This window comes from Suncus etruscus, chromosome 5, assembly GCF_024139225.1.
Source record: "Suncus etruscus isolate mSunEtr1 chromosome 5, mSunEtr1.pri.cur, whole genome shotgun sequence".
Classification (NCBI taxonomy): domain Eukaryota; kingdom Metazoa; phylum Chordata; class Mammalia; order Eulipotyphla; family Soricidae; genus Suncus; species Suncus etruscus.
Genome location: NC_064852.1, coordinates 21,615,420 through 21,640,320, shown reverse-complemented (window position 1 = coordinate 21,640,320; position 24,901 = coordinate 21,615,420). Strand labels below are relative to the sequence as shown.

The 24,901-nt window shown below is 39.5% G+C and overlaps 1 protein-coding gene across 1 annotated transcript in view; it reads left to right on the top strand.

Annotated features, from left to right (window-relative positions):
- RBM44 (RNA binding motif protein 44) overlaps window positions 1-15,293 on the top strand; it is a 33,824-nt gene extending 18,531 nt beyond the window's left edge. Inside the window, exons 8-14 of the mRNA XM_049773631.1 lie at window positions 1,677-1,788; window positions 2,655-2,783; window positions 7,231-7,310; window positions 7,403-7,473; window positions 10,994-11,285; window positions 14,717-14,862; window positions 15,170-15,293. Coding sequence (XP_049629588.1) covers window positions 1,677-1,788; window positions 2,655-2,783; window positions 7,231-7,310; window positions 7,403-7,473; window positions 10,994-11,285; window positions 14,717-14,862; window positions 15,170-15,293 — 954 coding nt within the window. The remainder of the gene's footprint in view (window positions 1-1,676; window positions 1,789-2,654; window positions 2,784-7,230; window positions 7,311-7,402; window positions 7,474-10,993; window positions 11,286-14,716; window positions 14,863-15,169) is intronic.
- The last annotated feature ends 9,608 nt before the right edge of the window (window positions 15,294-24,901 follow it).

Sequence of the window (24,901 nt, the reverse complement as noted above, 5' to 3'; positions counted from 1 at the left end):
AGGGACCCAACTCACCGGCTTGCCCAGGCACGTGACCCGGGGAAGCCCTGGAGATCTGGAGCAAGGCGGCAGAGGGGTGCTGGGGAATAAACATAATTTTAATGCCACACTTACTACCAGTGTAACTCACCTCCCTTCCCCAAGAAACCTCAACTATGTTTCTTTATTATCTCACATGTGGGAGAAATCTTTGCTCGTTTGTTTGTTTTGGGGGGGTCACCCCCCGGTGGTGCTCAGTGGTTACTCCTGGCTATGAGCTCAGAAATTGCTCCTAGCCGGGGGAGCATATGGGACGCCTAAGATTGAACCCAGGTCTGTCCTGGGTCAGCCTCCTGCAAGGCAAATGCCCTACCACTGTACTATGGCTCCTGCCCCTTTGCTTTGTTTTTGTAATTGTGGAGGCGGTATCACCTATACACATGAATGAATGAATTGAAATAATAACTTGGAATTTTAAAAAATTATAAATCACTGATAACTTGATATAAAAAATTAAACTATAATTTATAGGTTCATAAATGTTAACAATATTATGAATGATTCTATGTTGATACTATTCTTTGGGAGCAGGGGCCACATCTGATGATGCTTGGGGGTAACTCCTGGCTCCATACTCAGAATTCCTGGAAGTGTTAAGATCATATAGGATGCCAGGGATAGAACCTGGGTTCTCTGGTAAAACCCTGCCTGCTATACTATCTTCATTTCCTGCTTTTTATAACTTAAATAAAATAGATTAATTCTATAAACATTATTTAGTAGATTTAAAGAATTAAGAAAAATTTAAGGGAAAATAAAAATGGGCATATAAAAGTACAAAAGTGTGTTTTTATCTTAAGAAAAAGGAATCCTGGCTTTATGTTAGGAAATAAATTATTGGGGCTAAGCAGCTTGCCTTGCACTCGACCAACCAGGTTCCTTCCATCTCTAGCATCCCATATTGTTCTCTGAGCAGTGCCATCAGTGATCCTTGAGCACTGGCAAACAGGTGTGGCCCAAAAAACAAACAAAAAAAGGAAATGCATAAAATTCCTGAACAAGCAAACTGGGAGTAAAAAAATTTTCTTTAGTAGAGAGCAATTAAAAGCACCATGAGTGCTCATTATCCTTTTGAAATAAAAGCAAGAGTAAATTATAAGAAAATAGTACTTTTACACATATTAAAATATGCATGAACAAATATTAAATATGCAACTATTAAATGTTAGTAGGAAAATATATTCATGCCTCAAAAATGATTTCAAGTGCTGCTAGTGTTGAGTTTGTCATACTTCCTAACTAACTATAGTACAGACCCTATATCTGCTTTGTACACAGGGTTTATGTTCTAATTGTGACAGACAAAGCAACAGGTTCTTTAAATTACTCTTGCTTACCTGTTAATTCAGGTTGAAAAAAGTCTTTTCTCTCATAGCCTTCTTTGTAGTGAAGGCTATTTTTGTTTGTTTTAGGGCCACACCTGGCAGTGCTCAGGAATCACTCCTGGTGGGCTGTAGACCATATGGGTGGTCAGGATTGAACCTGTGATGGCCATGTGCAAGGCAAACACTCTACCCACTGTACTATTGCTCCAGCTCATGAGGACTATTTTAACAAGTGAAAAGTGCTGTTCAAATAGATCATAGTAATTGTTAGTCCTCAGTTACCATTATTGTTGTTTCTATTTTGATCTTCAGATGTCTGTAGTATCTGACAATAGTAATGCTATACAGAATAGATTACCCAAGGATGACTTTAAAAATGGCGAGATAGACGTAGACTTGAGTCAACTGAAACTTGAAGATAAAGGTCACGATAAAAACATATCACCTTCTCATGGTACAGAAAACAAAAGTAAGTTTGAAATGTCCCTTATGCCCATTCATTAAATCTAAACCTTTTTTTTTTTTTTTTGGTTTTGGGGTCACACCTGGTGGTGCTCAGGTTTACTCCTGGGTCTGAGCTCAGAAGTCGCTCCTGGCAGGCACGGGGGACCATATGGGATGCCGGGATTCAAACCACTGTCTGTTCGAATCTGCTGCATGCAAGGCAAATGCCCTACCGCTGTGCTATCTCTTTGGCCCCTAAATCTAAATATTTTAAATTAAATTATGACAATATTATTTTGTTATATCAATTTCCCTTAATAAATTTGACAGTGCTAAGTAATAAGACATTTAATTACCTATTTTGTGATTTTTATCTTTTGAGAAAAATAAACTTTTTGTTCTTCTATCTACTTTATAATATAATGTAAATTCGTGTGAATTTTTTTTAACTCTTGGTTCTCTGTGGAAAGATTACCAGACAAAAAAAGAACATTAATTCAATATTAAATAAAATTTAAAGTACCATATTACTTAGTCCCATTTTATAAAGACAATGTTCTTCTAGGTTGAAGTCTCTTTAATCAAAGATAAATAAGCCAGAAATTAGTGTTAAAGGAGAACTGGGGTGCAAAATGCTCTAGTGCAAAAGTGCTTTTTATTAAGGGACTGCAGGAATTCTCTTTTCAATGAATCTTTATACTTGATTTTCTTATTTTATTAAAATATTTCTTAGTTATTACATAAAACTAATAGACATCAGTATAGTTTATTCTCAGGAATAATTTTAGATAATTCCTCAGGTTAAACCTTATACATAATTTTAGCTACTTATGCTTAATTTTTTAGGCTGTAAAAATGATAGAGGTTTAACTGAAGATTGGTTTGATGCTAGAGAGAACCTGACAGGAACCGACTTTTCAGAAATTCAAGAAAATCAAATAGAACAAGACAAAGGACATCTGGAACTTACACAAGGTGAGTTCTTTGTGGTTTACTAAGAATCCAAACCAAAATCCATTGTAGAACAGTGCTTATGTCTTCTGTATTACTTGGGACAGGACAGGAGAGGTGAAAACTGTCTTTCTCACTTTAATAGTTTAATTTCTTTCAGAAATGTTTGCCCCTAATATCTGTGATTATTGACCTTCTAGCACTATTTAATTTAATAATTTTTCCTTTAACACCGTGGTTTATAAAGTTGCTGATCATAGTTATTTTAAGCATTCCAATACTAATCCCGCCACCAATATAACATTCCCTCCACTACTATCCCTAGTGTCCCATTGTCCCAAAGGCTATCTCTTGACAGATACAAATAATTTACTTAATATTGTTTGTTACAACTAAATGGTAATGGAATTATTGGGGGGAGGGGACTCATTAAAAAAATTTGTGAAAATTGTCATATCACTATGAGGTCAAGTCATTGAAGGTTTATTAAGCTGTTTGTTGCTAGTTGTGTTGCTGATTTTGTTTGTTGATCTTAGGTGGCTTCTATGATAATTTTACATCTGATTTGGTGCATGCCTACTAGAATGTCAGTATTGAAAAATATGAAGGTGTTGTGTAGTCCAGGTCTTCAAGGAGCTGTTGAGCTGGGCCAATGAGCAAATTGGGCAGCAGCCAGCTGCTGTGAATCATGGGCCTGGCTACTAGGGCTTCTGAAAATACCAAGGCACAGGGGGAGGTGGCCTACTCTGGCTCCAAAAAGACCCTAGAAATATCAGCCTCACAGCTGTCATACCAAAACAAAGCTTTTGGTGCTTTGGTGTCTCTGCAGAGAACAGTGAAAAAGTGATGAAGTTGGGCCGTTGGTGTGGCGGCTGTTAGGGATGGGGGTGGTTGCCAGGCTACAGTATCTGCCCCTCTCCTAAGGCACCCCAGTTTACCACAGGCACCCAGAGCTGCGAGACCTGTATAGCCATGAACTTTCATGACTGGCTGGCCTATGCCTATCTATTGAGAATTAAATGAATCTGTGCCACTATCTTCCTTATTTCTGCCTTTAAGCTGCTGTGGATTTTTTTCTTTTATTTTACAAATCATAATTAAATGTTAAGTTGTTAAGTTATTTTTCTACTTAAAAAAACAATGCTTCTTAAGGTTTTTAGGGAGGCAGGGTCAGGCCACACCCAGTGGTACTCAGAGCTTACTCCTACTCTTTGCTAAGGTATCACTTCTGTTAAGACTTGGGGGACCCTATAGGATACTGGGGATCAAACTGAGTTGAGCCAGCATCTGTTGTTTTTACTGCCCTCAATTCTAGGTAGAATGTTTATTCAGCCCATTGCAATGCTACTGAACTCTAGTAAAAGGGATGTCTAGAAAACATGACTTCTGATCCTTAGTCATTATTCATTTTGGCTGTGCTTTTAAAAACTTGGTCCCTTCTCACCCTGAGATAAAATTTTGTAAAGTATTTACTTTCACTGTTTTCTTTTCAGTAAGTTATAAACATATTTAACAATAACTATGAGGTAAGTTGTTGAGGGGTAGGTATTATGAAATAAAAGATTTTACCTGAGTGTCAGCACCACTGCTTACTAGATTTGGGACCTAGATATATAGGACTAGAGTGTGCTCATCTGGAAAGTGGGAATGATAGTGTTCCTTGGGGTTGCTTTAAATTATGAAAAAGAGTCTGGCAGATGATCTGACATTTAGCAAAGACTCAGTAAGGTTTGGGTTTTCCATAATTTGGGGGGGGGGGGTCCTGGTGGTGCTTGGGTCCAGCCATGCTTGGAACCACCTGCATCTCCTTATAGTACAAAAATTTAAATTAGCTGATAACTCCTTATATAAATAAGAGTTTATATATAAATATAAAAGCTGCCAATAGCTATTTATATATTTTTATGTAACAGATTTTCATAGTATCTTAAAAGAATATATTTAGGGGCCAGAGCAGTGGCACAGAGGTAGGGTGTTTGCCTTGCATGCAGCTGATCCAGGACAGACCTGGGTTTGATCCCCTGGTGTTCCATATTATCCCCCAACCAGAAGTGATTTCTGAGCACATAGCCAGGAGTCACTGAGCGTCACTGGGTGTGGACCCAAGAAGAGAGAGGAGGGAGGGAGGGAGGGGGGAGAGAGAGAGAGAGAGAGAGAGAGAGAGAATGAATGAATCTCAATTTAGTGATTCCTTTTCCACTTCAAACTGGATTCTATTCAAAACAGACCAGGAGGGATTGAGGAAATAGCCCAAGTAGAGACCACATATTTGTAAATATGTACATATATGTGTAAATTTGATCTCTATGGGTAACAAAACTACAACTAGGGAATACAGGTGAGGGTGAAGCATTGGTGATGGGGGAAGGTTGCATGGGTGAAGGGTGGTATTCTTGTTGTGACTGAAACCCAACTACAATTGTTTGTAATTGTGGTGTTTAAATAAAGAAATTATTTAACTTAAAAAAGGAAAGAAAAAGAAGAAAAGAAAATAATAAATTCCCCTTATTTTCCTAGCAAAAAAAAAAATAAAAAAAACCACAAGTAGGATATATGACTTGAATGCAGCTGACCTGGGATCTATCCCTGTTACCCCATAGGAGAGATCCAGAACCAGAAGTAAGCCCTGAGCACTGCCATGTATGGTTTGATACCTAATTCCCCTGCCCCAGCACTGCTTTAAGCAGTCACTAAGACACCAGAAAAGGTTTTTTGGCCCAAAGATAAAGTAATAATAATTTAGAAAAATTTGGAGGGGTCACACCCGTTGCACTCAAGAATTATTCCTAGTTATGCACTCCTGGCAGGCTCGGGGCCATACAGGATCCTGGGGATCGAACTCAGTCCATAACATTCAAGGCAGAAGTCCTCCCCATGTAGTATCACTCTAGCCCTGTGAGAATTGTGAGATTTTTATATTAAAAAAGAAAAATATATGGGGCCAGAGTGGTGGTGCAAGCAGTAAGGCGTCTGCCTAGCGCATGTTAGCCTAGGACAGACCGTGGTTCGATCCCCTGGCGTCCTATATGGTCCCTCAAGCCAGTAGTGATTTCTGAGCACACAGCCAGGGGTAACTTACCTCTGAGCGTCACTGGGTGTGACACCCCCCCCAAAATGTGTGATTTACAAGAAAGATAATGTCTAAATTAAATTATTTGGGGGCTGGAGAGATAGCACAGTGGTAGGGTGTTTGCCTTGCATGTGTCCAACCCGGGATGGACCCTGGTTCAATTCCTAGCATCCCATATGTTCCTCAGCTTGCCAGGAACAATTTCTGAGTGCAGAGACATGAGTAACCCCTAAGCACAGCTAGGTGTGATCCAAAAACAAAAATTCCACACACACACAAGTTATTTACACAAAGTTCTTTAACTTTTTCTATTACCATAAACTTTCTGTATCTACTTCATGCATTTTCTTTGTGTGTGTGTTTTGTTTTGTTTTTCTTTTGGGGGGGGCACATGTGGCAGCACTCAGGGGTTACTCCTGGTTCTCTGCTCAGAAATCACTCCTGGCAGGCACGGAGGACCAAGTGGGATGCTGGGGTTCAAACCACCATTGGTCCTGGGTCGGCCGCTTACAAGGCAAACGCCCTACTGCTGTGCTATTTCTCCAATCCATAAATTTTCTTAGTGTAGGATACATTCCTAGCAAAGGAATATATGTAGAAGGTCCTAACAAGTTGAAGCAGGATTGGGAGTGGAGGAGAACAGATAAATTAAAATCCTGCATGCATCCAATGTCTTAGCACTCATCTGTCTTTCGCTAGTTATATGACTTGTTATGATATCACTTACTACTCTATATCCTAGATTCTTAAATTACAGGTTGAGTCCACATGACATGATATAAAACAAAGTCGATGGCACAAAAACTTTGACAATAGCAAATGGTGTCTGAACACACAACCAAAAGTTAATTTAAGATTAATCACATAATGAATCAGACCTGTTTCTATCAGTTTCACCCTTCTTGCATTTTCTAGGTGAAAGAAGTTGCAAGTAGAAAAGTTTCAGAAGCCTTGCCCTAGACATTGGTTCATTTTTAATCTACCAGTCCAACCTCTTTAAGGACAGGAATAGTGTTCAGGGATTCCCAGAACCTTTCCTGGTGAGCTCAGTCCCAATGGTTCTGGGGTCACCAACACCTTAACTGTTAGTACTCAGTGGGAGAGGGGCATGCAACATAGGGTTTGAATCTAGGGTTTCTCAAATGCTGGCCATGCACCCATTCATTTGTACCAGCTCCCTGTGCCCTATTCTCTTTGTTGTTGTTTTTTTTTAATTAAGTCCCCAAATCTTAAAACTAGCTCAGACTCTTGGTCTTCAGTCTGGTGTTTATATTTTCTAATAACTTTGTGTGGTACCATAGTAAAATAGTGAAATATTTAATGATTTTCACATTTTCTTTAAAACACATTACTAGAGTCTTAGGTCATCTTCTGTTCTAGATCTTATTCCGCTACCAGCAGAAATGAAGAACATTGAACCCTTACGAAGAGACAAAGGTTATTTGATACATGTTGGTAGTCTCTGCCCTTCAGTATCTGAGGTATACCTGGATTTGGTTTCTAACTCATTTTTAAGTCTATTAATTGCTTATTGGTTTACCTACTTTTCACAGACCTATTTCTGTTCTTTTAGGCCGATTTAAGGGCTTATTTTCAGAAATATCAAGTTTGTGAAATTTCAATTGATGATTCTTCTAATTACAGGTAATGTTCCCCAAATTAAGTAGTAACTGTATTTATTGGGTGTCCACTATATGCAAATGTCCTGTGTTCTGTGTGTACCATAGAAAAGATGAAATAGGGGCCGGGCGGTGGCGCTAAAGGTAAGGTGCCCGCCTTGCCTGCGCTAGCCTTGGACGGACCGCAGTTCGTCCCTATGGTCCCCCAAGCCAGGAGCAACTTCTAAGCACATAGCCAGGAGTAACCCCTGAGCATTACCGGGTGTGGCCCAAAAACCAAAAAAAAAAAAAAAAAAGAAAAGAAAAGATGAAATAGGGCCATTCCCATGGGGTTCCACATCTAGTGGAAAGAGACACAGCAACAAATAGATTCACTTAGGAATGGGTTGTAATGCTCTTTATAGCATCTTATTTCTGAGGAATGTAAGAATTACTGGGTTTTGTCTAATTGATCTTGTTTTATGCTATTTCATAGGGACAAAAAAAGTGCATTGGGTAAGAAAATGGTTTCATATTTAACTTAATGAATAGATTTGAGCAACTCATTTAACATTTCAATACATCAGGCTCTTTATCTGTAAAATGAGACTAATATTAGCACCTTCAGTTGATGTGAAACATACCATTAAAGAAGTAAAGCAAAAGGAATAAGCTTTACATATTAGAGATGCTCAAAATTATATTTCTATTTTATTTTAATTTCTTTCTAACTTATACTTCTTTTGTTGTTTGTTTGGGAATCATACTCGACCATTCTCCGGGCTTTGAGCTCAGGGATAATTCCTGTGGCTCCGGACCATAATGGGGTGCTGGGGATTGATCACTGGCCATGTGCAAGACAAGAGCCCTACTCGTTGTGAACCCTATGTTTTGTTTTCTATTTAAGCACATAACTACATTACCTACAAATAGTAATTTCCAGTATTTATATTTCTACTTGTGATATCACCAGAACACTCAAAAATATTAGATAATAAAGGGGGCCAGAGAGATAGTATAGAGGTAGGGTGTTTGCCTTACATGCAGAAGGATGGTGGTTCAAATTCCGGCATCCCATTATGGTCCCGAGCCTGCCAGGAGCAATTTCTAAGTGTAGAGCCAGGAGTAACCCCTGACTGCAGCTGGGTGTGACTCAAAAAAATGGTAATAATGGAAATTCCTTTACAGATTGATCACTACAATATATATTATGTATAAGTGGTATTTCAGATATGGCAATATCAGTTAAAATGGATCCTAGTTGTAGTTATGGTTGAAATGTCCTTAAAATAGGTAATTTCCCCTACATGGTGTTGCCTGAGATTATATGCTTTTGGGGAATATAAGACTAAAGGTTGTCACACACCAGTGTTTAAGGACTTGGTCAAACACAATGCTGCATGACTTAAGTACCATTATGATTGGTTCACACATACAAACACACACCACTTTTTTATTGGCTTGTTAATATATTTTATTATATTCAAGCAGCATTATAATCCAAAGCATGTTATTTGTGAAAGATTCTATTAGTACCTTATATTTTTTTTTGCTTTTTGGGGGGGAACACACCCAGTGATGCTTAGGGGTTACTCCTGGCTATATGCTCAGAAATCGCTCTTGTCTTGGGGGACCATATGGCACACCGGGAATCAAACCATATTCTGTCCTAGGTTAGTGCATACAAGGCAAATGCCCTACCACTTGCACCATGGCTCCAGCCCCTCCTAATAGTATCTTAAATTCTTTTTTTTTGGGGGGGTGGGTTTGGGGCCACACCCAGTGATGCTCAGGGGTTACTCCTGACTATGTACTCAGAAATTGCCCTTGGCTTGGGGGACCATATGGGGCACGGGATTGAACCCAGGTTCATCCCAGGTCAGCCGCATGCAAGGGCAAGGCAAAAAGCTCTAAAGTTGTGCTATCGCTCTGGCTCCTTAAATTCTTTTTTTTGTTGTTGTTTTTGGATCACATCAGGGATCGCTCCTGGCAGACTCGGGGAACCCTATGGGATGCTGGGATTCAAACCACCATCCTCCTGCATGAAAGGCAAACACCTTACCTCCATGCTATCTCTCCAGCCCCCTTAAATTCTTTTTTTTTTTTAATAATTTTTATTCAGCAAAGAGATTTCATTTAGTCAAGAAAGTTTTATTCGGGCCGGAGAGATAGCATGGAGGTAAGGCGTTTGCCTTTCATGCAGAAGGTCATCGGTTCAAATCCCGGCGTCCCATATGGTCCCCTGTGCCTGCCAGGAGCAATTTCTGAGCATGGAGCCAGGAGTAACCCCTGAGCACTGCCGGGTGTGACCCCAAAAGCCACAAAAAAAAAAAAAAAGAAGTTTTATTCAGTGAAGAAATTTAGAAAATGATTTTAAAAAGGAAGTTAAAAAGAATTTGACTTGTAGTTTCATTTTTAGAAAAATCATCTCTTGGGGCCAGAGAGATGGTAGGATGGTGTTTCAAATCCCGGAATCCCATATGGTCCCCCAGTCTACCAGCAGCGATTTTTGAGCATAGAGCCAGGAGGAACCCCTGAGCACTGCTGGGTGTGACCCAAAAGCCAAAAAAAAAAAAAGAAAGAAAAGGAAAAGAAAAATCATCCCTTTAGTTTTGCTGCATTTATTCCGTTAACCATTATGATCAATACTTTTTTTTTTATTTGGTTTTTGGGCCACATCTGGCGGTGCTCAGGGGTTACTCCTGGCTATCTGCTCAGAAATAGCTCCTGGCAGGCACGTGGGACCATATGGAACTTCGGGATTCAAACCAGCCACCTTAGGTCCTGGATCTGCTGCTTGCAAGGCAAAAGCCGCTGGTGCTATCTCTCCGGCCCCTAATACTTTGAAAAGTATTGTACTTGCCCAAGTTAGATAATTTGGTACGATTTTCTAATTTTTCACTACAAAATCAGAATAACTCATTCTGATCAATTATTTTAAGTTTTGCCTTTCATAAAATTAAATCTTTGATCTATAAACATTTAGAGGTTATGTTCGTGTATTAAAATTTTGGGGTCTTTTTTTAGATGGGTAACTACTTGTCCTAAGCTATGAATCTATGTAATTATCTATGTATAATCTATGTAATTATCAGTTTGACAGGTGTTTCTCATTAAATATAAACTGATTAATGACAAATATTTATAACTTTTTTTTCTTTTTTTTGTGGAGAGGATACCTTCCAAACAGAGCTCAGTTTGTCACTCCAAGTAATTATTGGGCAATCTTGCCAGTCAGTTCAATGTTGAGACCCAGTGATGTTGAGGAGGCTTCAGGTCTATATCCTGTGGTGCCAGCATTCATTATATGCCAGGAGTTGAACTCAGGTCCTCCAGTGTGCTAGGCATGGCTCCTGAAGTCTGAACCATCGCCCTACTCCCTGCTTCCATCTTCATTATTTATCCGTCCCTAATAAATAGTCTTTCTAATCCCAAAATACTTATATAACTTTTAAGAGCAGTTGTAAAAAATATACCTAGGCCAGGAGATATAAATTGAAACTTGGAGCAATTGAAAGAAACTAAAAGATGGGTACTTAGTTTTTTTTTTTGCTTTTATATTTCAGATATGCATCTCTTACTTTTAAAAAAAGTAATGATGCAAAAACTGCTGTGAAAGAAATGAATGGGATAAAAATCAATGGAAAAGCAGTGAATGTGCGACTTGTTAAAACTCCCGGAGAATACCCATCACCACTTTTATTGAAAAATGGAAACCGAGTTAGTGTGAATAATCTGGAGAACAGCACCTGTAAAGAATCAAAGCCTGTCTCCTCTATTTCTCGACTGGCGAGAACGAGACCAAGGCATCTGGTGTCAGAGCAAGACAATGAGCTTTTCCCTTTTGAGCAGAAAAAGGTTAGTCCTCTATCTGTCCTTTAAAGTGTTTCTACATTATAGTGTATTAAGTAGTTTTGTAGGATAAAAGTTTTAAAATCAAGTTTTCAAGTGGGGATTAATTAATTACATTAATCAATCATTAAAACTTACTAACCTGCTTCTGTACAACTTAGTTACTCCTGGGAGTAAGTCTTCATTGTAGACTTTACTACTGAGAAATTTATTTCTTAAAATTCAACAAGACTTTTTAAAGCCCACCTTTACTATCTTTTTTGTGAAAAAGACTATTCTAACTGCATTTAATTATCTTTGTATTTAGTTTTAAAAAATTAACTTTTTCAGAATTGTTTTTTCCAGTCTAAACTCTTCAACTTTATAATTGGTAACTTATGCAGCTTATCAGTATTTGTTCAAAATCCTATTTGGGATTATTTTGTTTGTTTTATTTTGGGAATATATCCGACAATGCTCAGAGATTACTCCTGACCCTGCACTCAAGTATTATTCCTGGTGAGCTTGGAGGTAACCATGTGAGCTTCTGGGTATGAAATCACAGTTCACAAACCATATGCAAAGCAAGTATCCTTCCCGAAGTACTACCGCTCAAGCATCTATTTAGGCTTATATTGAAGCTACAATCAGAGAAAATTCCTTTGCAACTATATGCTCAAAATGACAAATATTTATTGAATAAGTCTAGGTTTTCATCTTAAAAAAAAGGATAAAGAGGGGCTAGAGAGATAGTACAGTTGGTAGGGCACTTGCCATGCATGCAAAGACCTGAATTCAACCCCCACCATCTTATATGATTCCCTGAGCATTTCTGGGTATGGTCCAAAAACCAAAGAAGAAAAAGAAAAAGGTATTTCTTCTAAAGTTCTTTTTAGCCCTTTCTTTCTTAGTTCTCAGAGTTACCTGAGCCCTTTTTTTAACCATCAATGACTACATTTACACGCACAGACTTTCCTCAGCACAAAACTCATTCAACTCACCCTAATCCTAAAATTCTTTTCAACTTGCCTTTTCATTCTTTGGAAGTTGCATCACACTCTCTTCTGGGGTTTACAGGTAGACTTCCCTGTCAAGTCATTTCTTATATTATGCTTCCTATTATTAGTAGTAATTGTTTTATTGGTCTTTCCCTATCTACCTTCTTTCAGACTACGTTTGGCTATTTTATGTTCATCCCTTGAGACTGTTCTTTCATTCCACTGACACTGCCTGTTCAAAATGGATTTTGGGAACATAATCAAGATGTAGTTAGTAGGAAGATGGTGTGCCTCTGTGAGCACCTAAACAGACTTGGGAACTCTGGCATCTCCTCCTCTTTGAAGTTTTTCTGTCCCTTCATTTGGCTTTATTTTACTTAATTCTAATTCTGCAGCTTATTTTAGTACAAGTTTCATAGATTCAACTAACTTGTTTGCTCTGTGTTCCAATCCCTATTTTAGACAAGGAATCAGATTTATTTAGCCTGTGCTTTTAATGCTCATTACTCTCAGTGCCAGCACTCTCAGTTTAGTCAACTAGGACAGTAAGCCATGGAGTTAGCACTGAAGGATAATGGTATCATTGATGCCCATGACTAAGGATGTGTCTGTGACTTAGAGTAGTCTTCCTTGTTCTCTGACCTTATTCTCTGGCTTTGTTTCCCTCCTGTTTCCCTCTCTGTCCTTCTGGTTTGCCCCCTAGTTTTATGACATGGCCCCATTTGCACAATTTATATGTATGGTCAGTGGTCCCCTTGAAATGATGTGGGTCTGCAGGAGACTGTCTATTTCTGGAACAATGACTTATAGTAGTAGTATATGGGTAAGAAAGGTGCCTAGAACCATCTTTGTTAAATTGTACTTTCAAATTCTCTTATCTTTCTGGAAATTTCTTTTTGCCTTCCCTTTTCTTAGATTTACAGGATTTGTTCACTTTTCATTTAGAAAATTTTCTTACATGCAATGAGAGGCAGAAATGATGATAATGAATAACAGTACATTCATAACCTGGCTCTGTAATTACTCATCACATGATAGGGCAAGTTATTGAAACTCTATCTAAATTTTCATAACTTTTTAGGGGTATACCTGGCAGTGCTGAGGGGTTACTCCTGACTGCATTCAGGAATCATGCCTGGCAGGTTTGGGGGAACCATATGTGAAGTCAGGTATTGAAACTGGGTCAGCTGTGTACAAAGGGTTAGCACCTTACCTGCTGTACTCTCACTCTGGCCCCTCCATAACTTAATATAGGCATAATAACTCTTCCAGCTGTACACTACTGTAGACACTCAGAAAGCAGGAATGAGCAAAAGAGAGGAAATGAGAACTTGTGGAGACCTTTAATCTAGGAAAGATGATAAGGCAACATACAATTGATTGACATGACATGTCTTTTTTTTTTTTTTTTTGTGGTTTTTGGGTCACACCCGGCAGTGCTCAGGGGTTTTTCCTGGCTCCAGGCTCAGAAATTGCTCCTGGCAGGCACGGGGGACCATATGGGACGCCGGGATTCGAACCGATGACCTCCTGCATGAAAGGCAAACACCTTACCTCCATGCTATCTCTCCGGCCCGACATGACATGTCTTAACATTTCATTATCTGACTTTTCCCCAAGACTTCAGAATATCAACTCTGTTGAATTTTCCAGTGCTTTTCAATGGCTTCATTCAATTTGTCACCTACTTGTATGTTTAATAGTAATTAATTGGAACATTCAAATGTTTTATCTTTAGTTGAATTTTAAGATTCATACATGAAGGGGAAAGGGTTCAGTTTTATCTCATTAGTTTTATACACAGACAAACATAGCATATTGCACAGTTTTGTGTATACCTCATATTCAGGAAATGTAGAATATTTAAAATTGTCATGTATAGTGAGTGGTTTTACCTTTGTCAAGTATAGTGAGAGAATTAAGCTTTTATTCTCCACATCTAAAATGGACCTAGTTTTATCTGCTCTTTGGAAAATTTGAGGAAATAATTAAAAGTTTTGTTGGGGCCGGAATGATAGCACAGCGATAGGACAAGGTTTGCCTTGTACACAGACGACCCAGGACAGACCTGGGTTTGATTCCCGGCATCCCATGTGGTCCTCCAAGCCTGCCAGGAGCAATTTCTGAGATGCAGAGTAAGGAATAACCCCTGAGCACCACCAGGTGTGACCCCAAAACTGTAAAGAAAAAAATCTTTAAATCTTTAATATTTTCTGTTATGCACTATTATCAGGAATCTAATTAAGAGAGGCTAATATCCTTTATCATTACTATAAGATAAAATGGCTAGAAGCTTTTTCATACATAGCACAAGTAAATCTACTTAGAATAAATAATCCTAAATCAAAAAAATGCTGTAGGACTTCTGATATTTAATGTTTTATTTTAATTGAAATAAAGGTTAATTTAATTTTATCTGAATTGTCTTTAATGGACATTAATTTTTGAATGTTCATTTAGGGTCTCAAGAAGAATTGTAAGCAACTAGAATCTGCCAAATTATTGCCAGATGTGCCTATTCCATTCATACCTCCAAATACATTGAACCTACGCAGCTTTACTAAGATCATTAATAGACTAGCTGAACTTCATCCAGAAACTGAGAGGTAATGACAAATTCTATGCTTATAAAATTTTCACATAAAAATATAGCTCCTTTCTAGGCCAGAGAGATATAGTACGGTGAGCAGGGCATTTGTATCACATGTGGCCAACCATGATCCCCATACCCTCATATGGTCCCCTGAGCTCATCAGGAGTATCCCTGAGTAAGCCATGAGCATCACCAGGTGTGACAAAAAAAAGCAATACAAAAATATACAGAGAGATAAATAGTTCAGTTCAATAACAGTGGAAATTTAGAATATGTCACTTTGGAAAGACAAGTGATCATGTATGTCTTTCTTTGCCTAGAGACCATATTATAGATGCACTACAAGAAGTGCGAATAAATCATAAAGGTTTTCTAAATGGCTTATCAATTAACACTATTGTGGAAATGACTGCGTCTGTTTTGAAAAAGTCTCCCTCCAGTTAGGAATAAAAGAAGCAATGCAGGTAACTAATCTTGTCTTTTAAAAAATATTACTGTATAATTTGAAGCATTAAATGTGCTTTTTTCATTCTTTTTAAATTTAAATAATAATGTTACAAAATTAAAATACAACCTAGATCAGTTATTGCTAATGTGAACAAATAACCCCAAAATGAATAAGCTTGGACAACTTAGCATGTTATACTTTGCTTATGATGATTTCAGAAGGGGCATGTCAGGATGAGTATAGCTTAGGGACTGTAGTGTTGGTCTGAGTGCTTGTATTTTAGGGGCTTTGCAATACTCAAGAGCCTGCATATGTGATGACTCATTAAATATTAGCCAGAAGCCTAAATCCCTCACTACATAGCCTTCTCAGTGATGCTTGAGCTTCAGAGATCTTGGCAACTGCTTTCTACAGCCAGAGATCGGAGATAGACCTGAAACTACATTGTCCTTTTGGAAAGAACTAAGATCTGTGAGGACTGAAAAGGTAGACAACATTGCAAATGACTTTCATACCTTATACATTTTAGATTAAATAGGCAACTTTCTTTTTCTTTTTTTCTTTTTTTTTTTTTTTTTTTTTTGGTTTTTGAGTTATACCCGGTGACGCTCAGGGGTTACTCCTTGCTATACGCTCAGAAATTGCTCCTGGTTTAGTGGACCATATGTGGGATAGTGAGGATCGAACCCAGGTCCATTCTGGCTCAGCCATGTGCAAGGCAAACGCCCTACCACTGCGCTATCTCTCCAGTTCCTATTCCTCTACTTTCTTAAAATACAAATTGGAACAGACATGTGGAAATTGTCTTCAAGGAAAAATATTACTTTATAGTATAGAGGTAGAAAATTTCTCCTTAAGAACAGACTGGAGCACAATGATAAGGCACATGGCCAACCTGAGACGGACCTGGGTTCATGGTCCCCCAAGCCTTCCAGGAGCGACTTCTGAGTGCAGAGCCATATGGACCATATAGGATTCCAGGATTCAAACCACAGTCCGTCCTGGGTCAGCTGCATGTAACACAAAATGCCCTACCTCTGCTATCTCTCTGGACCCATTGTTTCCTCCTCTTGTTTCTTTGCTTTTGTCAGTGAGAGGGGATTGTCCATGATTAGTTGTGGTGCTTACCCACTCTGCCTCAGCCCATGATCTTCACACCTCTTTCAATAGTACTACTCAACTGAGGGTCTCCCAACACCATCAAGAGTGAACCCTGAGCACAGAACCAGAAGCACTGAACACAACTGGGTGTGGCCCAAAAATAAAAATCTAAATAATTCTTAATTCAAGGAAGCACAGCAGGTAGGGAGGGCATTTTCCTTGCAGACTGCCAACTCTAGTTTTATCCCAAGCACCACATATGGTCCCCAAGTTCACTAGGAATGATCCCAGATACCACAAGGCATGGCCCAATAAACAAGATAAAATTAAATAAATATAACTCAGAAGACTGAAGGTTTCAGGGCTTGTCTTACAACTGAATAACCTTATCATATTTAGCCCCTTTCCCTTCCCTCTGACACTTGGTTGTGGTTCTCAAAAGAGGTTACACATCAGTTTGTAGTGCTTGAATTCTTTGCCCTAGTGCCGCAATGGCAAACCTATGGCACTTGTGCCAGCAGTGGCACGCAAAGGCCTTTCAGTTGGTACTCAGGAAGGTCCGCAATTAATAAATTTATAAAATTTATAGTTTTTAGATACTAAAATCTTGTTATTAAGATTTAATTGACATGCTTGGCACTTTGAGGAAATTCTTTGGTTTTGTGCAGCAGTTTGGGCACTCGGGCTCAAAAAGTTTAGCCATCACTGCAGTGCTTTCTAGGAGCTGTTCTCTTTCTTACACATGTTCTGGTTGTACCACAGGAAGACACTGTGGTGCTAACATATCCTCTCTAGGAGTTGTGTTCTGGGTTCACTCATCACACATCTTCACTGGTGGGGGTCTCATACCTTTCTAAACATGTGGCTTCAGTGTAGCCAGAAATCACATGTAGCTCCTGAAACTAGACAGCAAAGCTTCCTTCCAGGTATCAATGACAAAACTAAGGGCTCATAGTGGACATGCATTACTGTATAATTTGAAGCATTAAATGTGCTTTTTTCATTCTTTTTAAATTTAAATAATAATGTTACAAAATTAAAACACAACTTAGATCAGTTATGCTAATGTGAACAAATAACCCCAAAATGAATAAGCTTGGACAACTTAGCATGTTATACTTTGCTTATGTTGGCACTCAGATCTCACTCTTGCAAAGCAATGCTTCAGTCATAGTACAATCTTAAGACCCTCTGTAATTTCATCTGATTTTTTAATATTTTACATTGAAAAGCTTAAAAAATCTGAATTGATTTGTAATGTTTTTTTGTTTTTGTTTTTGTTTTTGTTTTTGTTTTTGGGCCACACCTTTTTGATGCTCAGGGGTTACTCCTGGCTATGCGCTCAGAAATCGCCCCTGGCTTGGGGGGACCATATGGGACGCCGGAGGATCGAACCGCGGTCCGTCCTATGCTAGCGCTTGCAAGACAGACACCTTACCTCTAGCGCCACCTTCCCGGCCCCGATTTGTAATGTTTTAATTAAGTTTATATTTATGTGTGTATACATACCGTATTTTCCGGCGTATAAGATGACTTTTGAAACAAAAAAAGTCAACGGAAAATCGGGGGTCGTCTTATACACTGAGTATATCCCGAAAAATGTTTCAATATGCTGCTAAAAGAAAATTGTCTGAATATTGCCACAAAACGAATTTTCCAACTCGATCCTGCTCCAATCACTGCAAGGCTGCTTGGACCGCCTCTCTAACTCAGCCAATCCAAGCAGGCTTTTTATGCATGCAAATTAGACAATGTTCTGGATTCAAATCTACACTGTAAAAAGCCTGCTCAGATTGGCCAGAGTCAGAGAGGAAGTCTATTATAGTATAACCTTTGAACCTTTGCTTGTTGTGATTGGCGCACTGTGGTACATGAGCACAGGAACATTCTGTCTGATACAGCGAATATAGGCCTAAACCTATGTTTTAACTGCAAAATTAGGGGGTCGTCTTATATGCCCAGCCGTCTTAATATGCTGGCAAATACGGTATGTGATTATGTCCTTCTCAACAATATAAATGTCAATTCCCTTTTTATTATTATATATTATGCATATGTATACTATATAGCCTAATATATATATTTTATATATAACTGCATAGCTACTATACTGAAGATTATATATAATTATTATCTTTTGTTAATCTTAACAAATATGATTTTTCTCACAAAAAGTCTTGAGTAATTCTAAGTATACAGAAAACAAGACCTGTTTAGTTATTGATATAGTAAAATAATTTAGTGATAGGCTTAATCAAAAGATAGAATATGGAGCCGGAGAAATAGCATGGAGGTAGGGTATTTGCCTTGTATGCTGAAGGACGGTGGTTCGAATCCCAGCATCCCATATGATCCCTTGAGCCTGCCAGGGACAATTTTTGAGCATAGAGCCAGGAGTGGCCCCTGAGCGCTGCCGGGTGTGACCCAAAAACCAAACCAAAAAAAAAAGAAAGACATAGAATATAATGTAAATATATATTATTTCATCCAGATCATCAAATGATCTTAATCACAATAATTGGTTTAATAGTAATATTCCAGTAACTGCAGTAATCTGGAATAATGGAATTTAGTTGCCAACACATACATTTATTGATGATTTTTGTCTTTTCATGATATAGTATTTCCTTGGAAAGCCTGAGTTTCTTCCTATGGAGAAAGTTCTACGACACTTAGGAAAAGCTACGGATAGGAACAATTGGATTCAACACTTTATATTATTCTACCTGATAGCCTTCCCTGAAAATCTCACCAATGCTTTTCTGTAGTTTTAAGATTCCTCTCCTTAAAAGTTTTAAAATAATTTTAATGTTTCTCTACTTCATATTTCAAACTTGTTACTTAGATTCTTTAAGTTGTATATTTTGGGCCAGAAAAAAAAATAATTGTCTATTTAATACTGTTAAACACTGATTAAAAGGGTTTTTTTTAGAATTGTTAAATGACTTTCATACATAAAAAATGTTATCTGAAGTTCTTTGTCTTCCAGTTTTCAACTATTTTATGACTTTTATTTGACTATATATAAATAAACTGAGTCTATAGATAATTTATTTTGGGAAGTGTACATTTTTAGACTTTCAAGGCAAATCATTTACTCCCATGACACATTTATGTACATGTAAATGGCTTCATTTTAGGTGATATAAGTGTATCTTCCCTGTTAACCTTGATAAAGTTTGTCAATTCAAATAATCACCACACTGCTTATATTCATTTTGTATTAAAATTTGGGGGGGTTGGTTTTTGGGTCATACCGGCAGCGTTCAGGGGTTACTCCTGGCTCTATCTCAGAAATTGCTCCTGGCAGGCTCAGGGGACTATATGGGATGCCGGGATTCAAACCACCATCCTTCTGCATTCAAGGCAAATGCCCTACCTCCTTGCTATCTCTCCGGCCCCTCGTTTTATATTAAAATTTTGACTAGCATGTAGATTAGAATAAATTTCAAGGGGCGGGGCGGTGGCGCTAGAGGTAAGGTGCCTCCCTTGCCTGCGCTAGCCTTAGACGGACCGTGGTTCGATCCCCCGGCGTCCCATATGGTCCCTCAAGCCAGGAGCGACTTCTGAGCGCATAGCCAGGAGTAACCCCTGAGCGTCACCGGGTGTGGCCCAAAAAAAAAAAAAAGAATAAATTTCAAAACTTGGCGGTGGCGCTGGAGGTAAGGTGCCTGCCTTGCCTGCGCTAGCCTAGGACGGACCGCGGTTCGATCCCCCGGCGTCCCATATGGTCCCCCAAGAAGCCAGGAGCAACTTCTGAGCGCATAGCCAGGAGTAACCCCTGAGCGTCACAGGGTGTGGCCCAAAAACCAAAAATAAATAAATAAATAAATAAATAAATAAATAAATAAATTTCAAAACTTAATTTTTTACCATCTAATAATATAAATTTCTTTAATTTCTCACTTTTCTTGGGTCTCAGGTTGCTGGGTGGGAGCCCCTCCTGGTGATTCTCTACCAAGTACGTTGGCAGTTTAATGCCAGGAAGAGCCAGGAGGGCAGTGATACCAGTGATTTCCAGGGTCACCCAGAAATGCTCTGGGAACCACATGGTGCAGGTCCACCATATGCAAGACATTGCCCCTTAAACCTGGGTCTATTTCTCTGGCCCTGTAATCGCTTCCTTTTCAGAGCAGTGTACTATTTAAAGTTGCAATGTGGTTTTGCTAATTGTTAAATGAACATTTCAGTGATTTTTCTGGGTTCCAGTTCCTACATATTCTAAAGCAGGGGTCTCAAACTCAATTTACCTGGGGGCCGCAGGAAGTAAGGTTGGAGTGAGGCAGGGCCACATAAGGGATTTCACACAAAAAAAGTCCTCAAACATCATTATTTCTTCTGAACATGAATAGAACATTGAGTGAAGATCATGAACAGTTCTTCTGAACATGGCATCTTTTGCCTATTCCTTGCTGCCAGAGACTTGACAGAGCTTCTTCTCACAAATCTGAACCACATTTGGCTTTAGAGAGGAAGCAGTTGAGACCCTCAGTATAGCTTGAAGATGATCATCATTAATTCTAGACCTGTACTTTTGACTTATTGAAGTTCAATGTGAAGAATAACTTTTCACACAAATATGTGCTGCCAAAAAGGCACATGGTGTGTTTGAACATTCAGGAAAGCTCAGGAAAGCTGCGGGGCAATTCTTTCAAAAATTGCCCATGCATGTCTGCTTTTCCACTAATCTCCCTGAACTTGGCTTTGAGATCAGAGTTGCATTGCAGGTCAATAAGCTCCATTTGAAGCACAGGAGGGGCATCTTGCACATCAAAGGAAAAGGGGTCCAAAATTTTGGAAAGTGGCTCTGTGCTTTTTGAAGTCTGCAAATCTTTGATCAAATTCCTTCTCTAGCTTAAAAATAGCATCAACATATTTCTCACCACAAGTTCCTTGCATGCTGGGTAATGGCAAAGATTTGAGAGAGCTGGGATTTCCATAACACAAGTTTTGTGGAGAATGCTCTCACATTGTCTTAGGCAGCACTGATAAGCTGCCCCGGGCCTTGTAACATCTTGTTTAGTACATTCAGCTTATGTGTGATGTCAACAAGAAAAGCTAAGTCCATGAGCCATTTGTGATCACTCAACTCAGAAACAGCATTCCCATCCTTCTCCATGAAGGCTTTCACTTCTCTCAACTCAAAAAATCTTTTCAGGACATTTCCCCTGCTGAGCCAACATACCTCGGTGAAATAGAGCACATCTCCATATTCTGACTCCATTTCCTCTAAAAAAAAAAAAGCACGGAACCTCCTGTGCTTTAAGCCCCTGGATCTGATTTGGTTGATGCATTTCACAACAACAGACATCCCATTTACTACAAAGGGCCTGCTGATGGATAATGTAGTGAAGAGAGAAATGGCCTTCTCTACATCCTCCTCTTCAAGTTTTTTTTGAACAAGTGCCACCAGTCCATTTTTCCTCCCTGTCGTTGATGGCACTCCATCGGTTATTCCAACAAACCTCTTCATGGCAAACCTGCATTCCCAATGGCATCACACAGATGTCAAAATATCTCATTAGTGGTGGTCTGGCCATGCATTGGAATGATTGTGAGCAGCTCCTCTGTCAATTCAAAATTGCAATCAACACCATAGACATAAATTGTGAGCTGCGCAGTGTCTGTTCTATCTGTGCCCTCGTCAAGAGCAACTGAGTATGCATCAAAACATTTGGCTTTCTTACACAGTTGATGATAAATGTCACTTGACATGTCAGAAATGCACTCTGCCACAGTGTTGGCAGAAAGGCTGATTTTGCTAAACTGACCTTTCTTTTCCGAACAGATAATACTTGCAGCCTGTAACATGCATTTTTTTTTTTAACAAACTCTCCTGTGAATGGTTTCCCTGCCTTAGCAATCATCTCACTAACCATGTAACTAGCTTCAACTGATGCAACATTCTCTTTGGTTGCTTTCTTGAAGAAATCTTATTGCCTCATTAGACATGCTTTAAGTCTGGCAAACCATTTGGCTCTCTCATTTCCTTGATATTTTGCACATTTCTCAGCATGTTTAGTTGAATAATGGCGTTTCAAGTTGTATTTCTTGCATTAGTAAGAGAAAAAAACGCAAAAAATTGCATTAGACATTTGCATACCCCGAATGGAACTGCTCGGGGTATGCGAATGTTTAATGCGATTTTTTCTTTTTTTTTTTTTTTTTTTTGGTTTTTGGGCCACACCCGGTAACGCTCAGGGGTTACTCCTGGCTATGCGCTCAGAAGTTGCTCCTGGCTTGGGGGACCATATGGGATGCCGGGGGATCGAACCACGGTCCGTCCAAGGCTAGCGCAGGCAAGGCAGGCACCTTACCTTTAGCGCCACCGCCCGGCCCCTGCGATTTTTTCTTACTGTGATTTCGGTAAGCGAATAATCACGAATACTGCGATATTTGAAGGCCAGCCACGGGCCACAAAATGTTGAATGAAGGGCTGCAAGTGGGCCGCGAGTTTGAGACCCCTGTTCTAAAGTTAAGTACTATATGACCTTAGACAGCCTCTGATTTTCCTGTGTCCCAATTGTTGGGGAGTGAGAGGAGCTGAGGGAAATGGTCCTCTCAGGGCAAGCATTCTTGGCTCTAACTCACTCTTCTGGGCTCTTTTTCTTTCTCCCTCAACTTTCTGCAAAAAAAGGGTGCCTTAGGTGAGCATTTTCTTGGAATATGTTGCATTACAAATGATAGAAGTATGGAAATACCACACTGTTGTCAAGTATAACAAGCACAAGGTTTATGCATACCACCCAACGCTAAGAATGTCTATATCCTATATGATTGTGAAAGATGGAAAGCTAACATTGGTCATCACTTCTAGCCACAGGTCTTATTTTTTTTCCTCACAGTTCTTCTTTTGATGTTCTCTAACGTTCCTTTACTGTCCTAGAATACAGTCCAGGACCCCCATAGTGCTCCAAGTGTCATGCCTTCTTCATTCTTAGTTGCTCTATCACTCTGTTCCCATTCTAGAAGTTTCTTGCCTTCTCTGGTTGCTGGATGTTGCTCGGTCTTTGTATTTGACTTCACATGCCAGGTATTTTCTCCTTCCTTGCCTGAGGGTCTCCACAGGACCACAGGAGAGATGAGGTAAGTAGTCGGCCCTGGGACTCAGGGATAGGCCTCTTATGGAGTTGCTCTGTCTTTGCTCTGTTAAGGTGACCTGCCAGGTTTCCCCAATGTAGACTGGAAAAACTTGATGGTATGCAACAGCTATTTCTCCTAAAACTTCTCCCTGATTCTCTTGCCCAAAACAAATTGCCCCTGGTGTTTGATGACCTCTCAGAGTCTCATCTTCTCCACATCCCACATAGAACTTTCTGTTAGCAAAGCTGTCCCTTTGTCCCTGTACACCAGTGCTTCTCAAATAGTGGGGTGCACCCCCCAAGAGGGGGTGAAAAACTCTGTAAAGGAGGGTGCGTTTGACCTCAACAAACACTGTCATAACAAGCTAAGCCCCATGTTTGTCTGTATGTCTATGGAGCTGAGAGTTGCTGTGTCCTGCTTCAAACCCCGCTTAGAAAAGCTATGCATTGCAAAACGTGCTCATTGTAGCCATCAATCCAGACATCACCTCTGATTAAAAAATCAGCTCAGATTATTTTATATATTTTTGTTTTGCAGGTTAAAGTTTTTTTTAATAAAAGATACTAATTACAGTCATGCCGGGGGGCGCAAAAAATGTTTTCTTCTTCCTAGGGGGCCATGACAAAATAATTGAGAAGCACTACTGTATACTAAGCGATTTACTCAGTATGGACTGGCTCAGCAACCTCCCACATCTGTTTCCTTGCCTTACAAAAGAATGAGACTTAGTAGGAAAGGTGGTGGGTAGGTCATTGCCACAGAGTCGGCCATGCCATCAGGAGCACACACTTCTATCCTGTTTCCCTTCTAGGAGATTCAGGATGGAGGAAGTGCCCAGAGGCGGCCTGTAAAAGACTCAGTGGCTAGACCTCAGCCTTAGCACACAGTTCTTTACATCTCTACATCATGGCAGCATGTCTGATTCTGCCTGCTGTTGGGCCTTTCCTGCTGCTCACCTGCTCTGTATGATTCTTACACATCCAAGGAGAGTTCTCATCCTCTATGAGATTGCTCAGCTAGCTCTGATTCTTATCATTTTTGCATCTAGAATGTTACTGTTCCTCTTGTGGCAGCCTCCCAGCATCCCTGGTCAGATTTCTCTGCTGGCCTCCCTGATGAGGACTCATAGTTGTGAGGAATCCCCAGTTCCTCCTCTTATCCATTGATTTGGTTTGGGCCAGAACATTTGAATAGGCAGCTATTCAACTGCTTCAAGTCTCAGCTGGGCTGATTTGAATAGTCAGACTTGGTGGTAGACAGGACTGCTCAATGATTTTCTTGATGTTTCCCTAGAATTGGTACCTGTACCCCTTGCAGTTGTTCCTGCTTATCAACCCTTCACTCCGCAGTCACAGTTTCATCAAGAGGGTCACAGCATGATTTGCTATTTTTATCAGCAGATAATTGGAAGCCTATAAAA